We start from the raw sequence: 10821 nt of genomic DNA, 5'->3' as shown, positions 1-10821 counted from the left end.
CAAAAATTAGTCAGGCGTGGTGGCAGGCACCTGTAGTCCCAGCTACTTGGGAGGCTGAGTCAAGAGAATCACTTGAACCCTGGAGGTAGAGGTTGCAGTGAGCCAAGATTAAACCCCTGCACTCTAGCCTGGTGACAGAGCAAGACTCCGTCTCAAAAAAAAAAAAAAAAAGTAAATCTTCTCCAAATCAACGCAGGAACAGAAAACCAAATATAGCATGTTCTCACTTATAAGTGGGAGTTAAACATTAGGAACTCATGGAAATGAAGATGGAAACAATAGATATGGGGACTACTAGACCAGCGGGAGGGAATGGGGCAAGAATTGAAAAACTACCTACTGGCTACTATACTCACTATCCAGGGTGACAAGATCATTTGTACTCCACACCTCAACATCAAGCAATGTATGCATGTAACAAACCTGCACATGCACTCCCTGAATCTAAAATAAAAGCTGAAATTATTTAAAAACAACAAAAAGTAAAGCTTCTCTATGATAATAGTTACCACTTTTTTGGGGGGGTGGTTATAAAAATTTATTATACATAAAGAATATTACCACTAACAAATACAGACAGGCTAGGACACCGTGGTACTGGGTGGAAGACGGCTAGCTCTTTGGAAAGTGAAAGGTTTGGGTGGTGTGGGCCTCATGCCATGCTGATTGGTCAGTAGACGGGAGCACATGCCAAACACCACAGAGCATCAGGGCATCAGGTGCCTGCTCTGTGTGCCCACAGGTGTTCCCTGTCTTATCTGGGCCTTCGAAGGGAGCACACCCAGAAGCGAGCAACTGAAGCCAAGGGGCTTCCAAAATGCCCCTTCCAGGCCTGTCTCTGAAGTCACAGCAACACCATTTTAAGCAATATGTTTAATTGGATGATTTCCACAAACTATTCACGAAGTTTCTAACCAGCACAATTCAGTGAAGTACAAAACGTTGAGTTACAGGCTGTGGGAAGAGAAGGCAGCACCAATGGTGGCACCTTCCAATCCTGGTTGTTCTAGGGGCAGGGAGAGGGGAAGGTCTTCTTTTAAACCAATCCCCTCATTTCAATGTACAAAAGAATTACTCCAATCGATATTAAATTGTATTGAAAACGAAATGGACTAAAAAGCAAATACTACTCTATGTAGAGGTGGCAGGGGAAGAAAGAATGAGTCCTTCAAAGCAGGAAGGGAGATAGCAGGGGGAAGGTTCTGTGCCTGGGGGCGGGTACTCACTCACGCTGCTCCATTTTTACTTTCGGTGGTCTCAGGAAGGTCTGATTTTTCTTCTCTTTCTTCCCCTTTGTATTGGCTTGGAAGTTTCGCCAGCTGTCCACACCACCATCTCGACTTTCCTCAAAGTTTTTCTGCCACTCTCTTTCTCGTTTGGCTTTTTCTTGAGCTTCAATCTCTTCTTCCCTTTGTCGTTTCCTTTCATGCATCTCTTTGGCTTCTCTCTCTCTTTCCTTTTAATTTCCAGCTGAGCAAAGAGTTTCATTGTCTGTTTATATACAGCTTGTTTGAACAGCTCAGGATCACCCTCCTCTACAATCGTAGGTTTTCCTTCCTTCTTTAATTGTTTTTCTCGCTCTTTCACAGTGTGTTCCACGTATTCTTTTCCTGCCTGAATTACATCCAGGGCCCTCTTCTTTTGCTCCTGATCCGGTAGCAACTTGTAAGCTTTCTCCACAGCTTCAAAAGCCTTTTGTGCTCTGTCAGCATCATCTTGATTTTTGTCAGGATGCACCAAGATGGATAACTGCCGAAACCTCTTTTTTATTTCTTCTTTTTTATTTCACCAAGATGGATAACTGCTGAAACCTCTTTTTTATTTCTTCATCTGTAACTTCAGGATCTATCTGAAGAACCTCAAATGGGTTCAAATTGAAGGAAGAGGAACTAGGATGGGTCAGTCTTTCAGTCTGATTTTTGGATGTTAGAACCAAGTCTTTCTTCTCTATTTGTTTCACCTGAAGATAATGCCAGGGAGAACAAGCACCAGGCAGTCCCAGGAAAACATCCTTGGTGTGACTGTTAGAATTGGAATGCCAGTTGGAATGAATATCCTCTATGCTATATGCTGTCTTTATTCCTCACTGCAGAAGGTCATAAATGCTTCCTCCGTGCTGCCTCCGCCGCCCAAAGTCCCTCTCTCTCCTGAAGCCGCCATTTCCCCACCACTTTTTTAAAAAGTTAAAATCTGTCGACAGAAATTATATTTAAGAGTGTAAATTGGCCGGGCGCAGTGGCTCACGCCTGTAATCCCAGCACTTTGGGAGGCCGAGGCGGGCGAATTACAAGGTCAGGAGATCCAGACCATCCTGGCTAACACCATGAAACCCTGTCTCTACTAAAAATAGAAAAAAATTAGCCGGGCGTGGTGGCGGGCGACTGTAGTCCCAGCTACTCGGGAGGCTGAGGCAGGAGAATGGCGTGAGCCCGGGAGGTGGAGGCTACAGTGAGCTGAGATTGCACCACTGCACTCCAGCTTAGGCAACAGAGTGAGACTTCATCTTAAAAAAAATAATAATAAAATAAAATAAAATGTTTCGAGGGCTGCCTGTATGGACAGATGAGATGTTACTTCAGCTTAATAAATTAATATTCAATGTATTAAAGTAACAAAAACATTACTGAAGTTTTTTTTTTTTTTTAAAAGTGTAAATTAGCACAATCACTTTAAAGACAATTTGTCTAAATCTCATAAATGTGTAAATACACATATCCTATAACCCAGCAATTTTGTAAAATTATAGCAAGAAGAGTAATTCTCAAACTTTAGTGTGCATCAGAATCACTGGAGAACTTATTAAAAGAGTTTGGTAGGCCCCACCCCACCCCACCCCAGTTTCTGATTTTGTAAGCCTGAGTTAAAGCTCAAGAATTTACATTTCTAACAACTTCCAGGTCATACTGATGCTGCTGGTTCATGCACCACACTTTGAGTATCACTGCCCTGAAGAAACCATCATATATGTGCCTAAGGGGACACATACAAAAAATGTTCACCATAGTATTGTCTATCACTGGTAAGGAAATGGATGAATAAATGTAGAATATAGCAATGAAGTTATGTGAATGAACAACATGAATTCATATGAGTAAATCTCAAATCATAATCTTGAGTGGAAAAGTAATTTGCAAAAGGATACATTTAAGATGCCATTTATGTAAGATTTAATAATAGTATTAATATCCATTATTTACAGATACATTCATATGTACCAAAAGTATGAAAATATAGGAAGAATACATATTGGCAAAGGAGTAAGGGAATTGAGATTGCAAAGAGCTTCAAAAGGGGCTTCCATTGTATCTATAAGACTGTGTTTTATTAAAACTGACCTAAAGCTCACCCCTTTCCAATGCCCTGCCTTACCCTCCTACCCTGGAAAAGAGAGAGAGTTAGTAGAAACGTGAGATCGTCCATCCTGTCTAGAGAAAAGCTGCAGAGGATGGTAGAATGGGAACATCCCTCTCTGCACACAAATAATGCAGGAATGAAGATGATCTATTTCACTATTTTTTTTCCCGATCTTCCAAGAAAACTTGAACATTATTATCTGCCTATATTGACAAAAGAAAAGAAAAAGGATAAGGATAGTGTTTTGTTTTTGTTTTGTTTTGCTTTGTTTGGGATAGGGTCTTTCTCTGTTGCCCAGGCTGGAGTGAAGTGGCATGACCATGGTTCACTGCAGCCATAGTGCCTTTCTTTAGAGAATGGATACATTTTATCATCATAGTGCATGAGAGGCACAGTAGGAGTCACAAAATCATCAATAATAACAATACTGACATTTGCATAGTACCCCATTTTCAAGCTGTTTTTCTGTAGAACACAGAAAGACACAGTTATATAAAGTAAAAGAAATGCAACATACCCTGATAATGACTTGGTCCCTGACCCCCAAAAACAAAAATTTCCTTCTTCCTGTGAATGTATATAACAAATTGTATTGAAATTGACTGTGCTAATTTACACTCCTAAATATCATTTCAAAGTCTTGGCCGGGCACATTGGCTCAAGCCTATAATCCCCACACTTTGGGAGGCCAAGGCGGGTGGATCACCTGAGGTCAGGAGTTTGAGACCAGCTTGGCCAACACAATGAAACCCCATCTCTACTAAAAACACAAAATTAGCTAGGCATGCTGGCACATGCCTATAATCCCACCTACTCACTCAGGAGGTTGAGGCAGGAGAATCGCTTGAACCCGGGAGGCAGAAGTTGCAGTGATTGCGCCATTATGCTCCAGCCTGGGCAACATGAGCAAAACTCCATCTCAAAAATAAAAGCACCAAAGTCTACAGCTTAACTTTTTTTTAAGGTAACTGTTGTCATAGAGAAACTTTGCATCTTAATGTACTTTAATATCTGTTCTTACATTTTGTACATTTGGTCTTGTTTATGTTCAGATGTCGTAATTTCCTATGTTGTCTTCCAACAACTTCCTGTGAACCAAGTCTTGGCTCAATTCTTATCTTTCTATGATCTCAGCTCCCCAGAAACTTCTAAAACTATCACCTCCACACGGAGGCCTTCCTGACTATATAGTCCGAAATAGCATCTCCAATCTCTCTCCTGTTCCTTTCCCTACTTTATATTTGTACATAGTATTTATCACTATCTGATGTTATCTTATATTTTACCTTGTTTACTGTCTTTCACTCTATCTAGAATATAAGCTTCATAACACAGAGACTTGTTCCTGGGCATGTCTAGGCTCAACAACAATGCATGGCCACTAGTAGGGGCCCAATAAATATTTGCTAGATGAATGAATGAATCTGCCTTTCTGTCTCTGTTCATCTTTCTTCCTATTAATATTCTCTCCACTAATTGTGTACATCCTTCAGCGGCTGGTGCACTGCCTATGTACCAAGATATTTCAGTCTTTTGTTTTTAGTTCAATCCCACATTTCCACTGTATAAAAGGCTGCCCTTAAGTCTCACATTTTCCATTAACAGCATTTTATTTTCTACAAAGTAAAACACTCAAAATTGGGTTCCCTTTGCTACCAACTCTTACCACGTATTCTCCCCAAATGTTTCAGCCTTTTGTCACTGTTTATCATTCTTAATATATCTCAGAGTAACCCACCTTAAATCTGAAGTAAGCATTGCCATTTACAAAGTATTTTAACACCAATGATCTTAACTCCTAAAACCTTACAAAACTGGGCTTTTATCTAAAGAAATGAAGCTTATGGGCTGGGCGCAGTGGCTCAGGCCTGTAATTTCAGCACTTTGGGAGCCGAGGTGGGTGGATCACCAGGTCAGGAGTTCAAGACGAGCCTGACCAAGATGGTGAAACCACATCTCTACTAAAAATACAAAAAAATTAGACAGGCATGGTGGTGGACTCCTGTAATCCCAGCTACTCAGGAGGCTGAGGCAGAGAATTGCTTGAACCTGGGAGGCGGAGGTAGCAGAGAGCTGAGATGGCACCACGGCACGCCAGCCTGGGCAACAGAGCAAGACTCCGTCTCAGAAAAGAAAAGAGCTTATGTTCACACAAAAACCTGTACATGAATATTTATAGCAGTTTCATTTGTAAGAGCCCAAAACTGTAAACATCTATTCTTCAACAGTTGAATGGATAAACTGGTACCCCCATATAATGGTGCACTACTCATTAATAAGAAGGAAAAAACTATTAACACATATAGCAATATGGATAGATTTCAAAGGCATTACACTGAGTGAAAAAAGCCAATCTCAAACGTTGAAATATTATATAATTCCATTTATGTAACATTCTCAAAATGACAAAATTATAATGATGGCAAATGGATCAGTCAGTGCCAGGGCTTAGGGACAGGGGACAGTGTGACTATGAGGGATAATACAAGGAGTTTATTTGTGATGATAGCACAATTCTGTATCCTGATCATGGTAGTGGTTACACAACCCTATATATGAGATAGAATTTCATAGAACTTGTATACTGAAAAAAAGTTGTGTAAGAACTGTGAAATCTGAATAAGATCTGTAGTTATGATTAACATTGTACCAGCATCATTTTGCTTTTGATAAAATTAGCACTGAAGAAAGATGGGTGAAGGATATAGGGAACTCTCTATACTATTTTGCAACTTCTTATGAACATAAATTTTTTCAAAATAAAAAGTTTAAATGATGTATAATTATAGGAATTATACATAAAATATGAAAACTGACACTTTTAATTAGAACTATCAACTAAAAAATTTACATTGAGGAGATTCTCAATTGCAAACACTAGCACCATTTTTTTGTTTTTGTTTTTGAGACAGAGTCTCACTCTGTTTCCCAGGCTGAAATGCAGTGGCACAGTCTCATCTCACTGCTGCCTCAGCCTTCCAGCTTCAAGCAATTCTCCTGTCTCAGCCTCCTGAGTAGCTGGGAATATAGGTGCCCTCCACAACACCCAGCTAATTTGTGTATTTTTAGTACAGACAGGGTTTCGCCATGTTGGCCAGACTGGTCTTGAACTCCTGGCCTCAAGTGATCCTCCCACCTCGGCTTCCCAAAGTGATGGGATTACAGATGTGAACCACCACGCTTGGCCTAGCACCATGTTTAATATTGTGTAGTTCTGCATATTCTGACCCATTCCAAAAACTTAATAAAAGAGTGACACCCTAAATTGGTACCCAATAGTCATGATTAATAAGAAGCAAATTTAATTTTATTAATCTAGAGCCAAAGTTGCCAATCAAAGTTTTAAGAATAATTGCTTACACTGAGATAGTCTGTTTTCACTTCTGTAAGCCAAGGCCTGTCATCAACTGTGCAGGAACCACCAAAAATGCAATGTGATTACAGAGGCATGGGTTTAATTGAATGTGCTAAATAAAACCTTGTTATATGCAAAAATCTAATGTAATTTTAATCTGTAATCCTTCACTTGCAAATTTTGTCTGAATTATGTATATATGCTACACATAATTTTGTAAATAAACACCTACTTATTAAACAACAACAGAAAACCACCATTAACCCTGTGGCAGTCATAGTGATAGCAAGTGGCAGCAGCAACAGCAGTGCACATGTGTTAGGGTTCTCCAAAGACACTGTGGTAAGGGTTCACATCGATTCATTTCCTCCTCACAACAGCCATCTGAGGAAGTATCAGCCCTTTATACAGATAAAAGTATTGAGACACAGAGAGGTTAAGTAACTTATCTAAGTTACAGAGGTACTAACAGTAACTGGCAGAGCAGGGAATTTCTGATTCCATGTCTACTGCTTTGCCCATATGTAACAGTGCCTTGATCTTTACTTGCCTCTTCACTTTCAGCTTCCCTTCTGTCAATCCATGTATAAGTTTTCCCATTGCTGCCATAACAAATTACCACAAATTTAGTGGCTTATACAATACGAATGTATTATGTAACAATTCTGAAGGTCAGAAGTCCAAAATGAATCTCACTGGGCTGAAATCAAGGGGGCAGCAGAACTGTGCTCCTTCTGGGGCTCTAGAGAAGACTCGATTTCCTGATCTTTTTCCAGCATCCCTTGGCTTGTGGCTTCATCCCTCCACCTTCAAAGCCAGCAACATCAGGCCATGTCTTTTTCACACTGCCATTTCCCTGTTTCTTTTCTGCCTTCCTCCTCTGTTTGTAAGTACTCTTATGGTTACACTGGGCCCACCTGGATAAGACAGGCTAATCTCCCTATCTCAAGGTCATCTGATTAACATCCTTAATTCTATCTGCAGCCTAAATTCCCTTTTGCCATATAACCTAACATAATCACAAATTCTAAGAATTAGGACTAAGATGTCTATCTGGGACGGGCAGTGGAGGTGGGGAACAGCATTGTTCTGCCTGTCATTAGCCATAATGCTGGCATTGAAGTAAGCTTTTTATCACTTCAGATGTATTTAACCCTTGCTAAATGTTTCAAATCATATGCCTTTGCTTTTCCTATAAGTTTTATTAAAACTTTTTCATTTATATATTTATATTCTTACCTTATTAACAATTCAGCATGGTTTAGGAATACACACTGGAGTAAAGAAAATTATAATTTATGTTCTCACTTATAAGTATGAGCTAAACTATGAGGGCACAAAGGCACAAGAATGATGCAATGAACTTTGGGGACTCGTGAGGGAAAGCTGGGAGGCCAGTGAAGGATGGAAGACTGCATATTGGGGACAATGTACACTGCTCAGGTGACAGGTGCACTAAAATCTGAGAAATCACCACCAAAGAACTTATCCATGTAACCAAAAACCTCCTGTACCACAAAAACTATTGAAATAAAAAAATGTTAAAAAGGAAATTATAATTTTAAAAAATCAGGCTGGCTGGCCACGGTGGCTCACGCCTGTAATTTCAGCACTTTGGGAGGCCAAGGCAGGTAGATCACGAGGCCGTGAGATCAAGACCATCCTGGCCAACGTGGTGAAACCCCATCTCTACTAAAAATACAAAAATTAGCAGAGCATGGTGGCGTGTGCCTGTAGTCCCAGCTACTCAGGAGGCTGAGGCAGGAGAATCGATTGAACCCAGGAGGCAGAGGTGGAAGTGAGTGGAGATCATGCCACTGTACTCCAGCTTGGGCGACAGAGTGAGTCTCCATCTCAAAAAACTAACTAACTAACTAACTAACTAACTAAATAATCAGGCTAATTTTGGGCCAAATCCAATATGCAAATATTTAAATTTCTATGTAGGCCAGGTGCGGTAGCTCACGCCTGTAATCCCAGCACTTTGGAAGGCCAAGGCAGATGGATCGCTTGTGTCCAGGAGTTTGAGACCAACCTGTGCAACATAGTGAGATCCTGTCTCTATGAAAAACGCAAAAATTAGCTGGGTGTGGTTGCACACACCTGCAGTCCAAGATACTCATGAGGCTGAGATGGGAGGATTGCTTGAGCTCAGGAGGTTGAGGCTGCAATGACCTGTGATCACACCAGTGCACTCCAGCCTGGGCAACAGAAGGATACTCTGTCTCAAAAAGAAAGAAAAGGCTGGGCGCGGTGGCTCACACCTATAATCCCAGCACTTTGGGAGGCCAAGGCGGGTGGAGAGGTCAGGAGATGGAGACCATCCTGGCCAACATGGTGAAACCCCGTCTCTACTAAAAATACAAAAATTAGCCAGGTGTGGTGGCAGGCGCCTGGAGTCCCAGCTACTCAGTAGGCTGAGGCAGGAGAATCGCTTGAACCAGGGAGGCGGAGATTGCAGTGAGCTGAAGTCGCGCCACTGCACTCCAGTCTGGCATCGGAGCGAGACTCCCTCAAAAAAGGAAAGGAAAGGAAAAAGGAGAGGGGAGGGGAGGGGAGGGGAGGGGAGGAGAAAGGAAAGGAAAAAGGAAAGGAAAGGAAAAAGGAAAGGAAAGGAAAAAGGAAAGGAAACGAAAGGAAAAAGGAAAGGAAACGAAAGGAAAAAGGAAAGGAAAGGGGAAAAATTGAAAAGAAAATAGTTGTGCCCGCGTCAAAGGAAAAATTGTCTGTGCAGTTCCACTAAGTCCCAGGAGGTGGCGGTAACACCATACAAACCGGTTCCAGCTTGATCTCTTTATTGAAAGAATCCATCTCCTTTTGTCATTGAGGTTACCGCATTTTAGTGTGACTTGATGGGCCCTGTCTGTAATTTAACGATATTGGAATCAAATTCTGATATCTAATCACATGGATGTAAGCTCTATTAGATTTCAATTAGCATTCACTCTAATTTGATTATAAGGCTTCAGCCATTCAAATGGCTAATAGGGAGACATTTAGATAATTGCAGCTGTCTGGGGTTATTACATTTGCTATCATTTTCACAGAGTGATTCATGTAAAGACTGGGCCATAAAATCTGTTTGTGTTGGTGGAAACAAGGCATGATGGCTTACTGGGGTTGGCAGCACTATTAAGCATTTTGCTGTTGTGGTCTGGCATTTCGGATTTTTTAAATTATGATGGCAAATATGATGGATATTTAGGATTAGTGTTTACCATTTATCTGTATTCCAAAGAAATATTCTTGATTATTCATCCACAATATTGTTTCATTTGACGTAAAAAAAAGTATTAGTCAAGTTTCCTTTTCATCTTTTTTAATTGAACTGAATTACATTTAAATTGAATACATTAACCACACCAAAACTTACCTCCTGCACAAAAGCCTTCCTCAGTAAATGGAATCGGGATCTTTGTTCTCACCTAAGATTATTCCTAAGTGTAAACACTAGATAGAGATGTTTGACCAAAATTGCTGGAGCCCTGGGCAAGGATGTTAAAGACTTGCTTTAAGTGTAAAAGGAACAGTTGGACTAAATGACCTTAAAGGTCACTTCTAGCTCTTACAGTCTAAGACTTTAGAGATCAATAACAGCAAAAAGTGTCCCTGTCCCAAACAGCTGTCAGATCCTAGGAGCAGAAGCAGCTAGGATCTTGAAGTAACCCACATGTGATGTGTTATTCTAGGCAGAGCAGCAGGGCCTGCTCTAGAGAGGTTGACAAGTCACCTACAGAAAGTCATCCTCTACTCCATGTGGGCCCCCAAGAGCCAGTTCAAGTCTGGAAAGAAAAAAGTCATCAATGAAAACTCATGTGTTGTGTTGTGTTTTGTTTTTGAGATGGTATATTCCTCTGCCACCCAGGCTGGAGTGCACTGGCACTATCTGGACTCACTGCAACCTCCGCCTCCCAGGTTCAAGCGATTCTCCAGCCTCAGCCTCCTAAGTAGCTGGGATTACAGGAGAGCACCACCATGCCTGGCTAATTTTTGTATTTTTAGTAGAGACAGGGTTTCACCATGTTGGCCAGGTTGGCCTTGAACTCCTGACCTCAAGTGATCCACCGCCTTGGCCTCCCAAAGTGCTGGGATTACTGGTGTGAGCCACCACG

The 10821-nt window shown here is 41.1% G+C and overlaps 1 protein-coding gene across 1 annotated transcript; it reads right to left on the bottom strand.

Moving 5' to 3' along the window:
- Window positions 1–849: 849 nt before the first annotated feature.
- Window positions 850–9870, bottom strand: LOC103228824 (dnaJ homolog subfamily C member 8-like). The gene is given in 6 exon segments (XM_073011326.1): window positions 850–1450; window positions 1453–1759; window positions 1812–2021; window positions 3719–3819; window positions 7256–7311; window positions 9825–9870. Coding segments are annotated over 6 exon segments (948 nt in total). The 3' UTR covers window positions 850–1222.
- Between the last annotated feature and the right edge of the window lie 951 nt (window positions 9871–10821).

Source organism: Chlorocebus sabaeus, chromosome 24 (assembly GCF_047675955.1).
Source record: "Chlorocebus sabaeus isolate Y175 chromosome 24, mChlSab1.0.hap1, whole genome shotgun sequence".
Lineage (NCBI taxonomy): Eukaryota > Metazoa > Chordata > Mammalia > Primates > Cercopithecidae > Chlorocebus > Chlorocebus sabaeus.
This window is presented reverse-complemented; position numbering and strand designations above follow the sequence as displayed.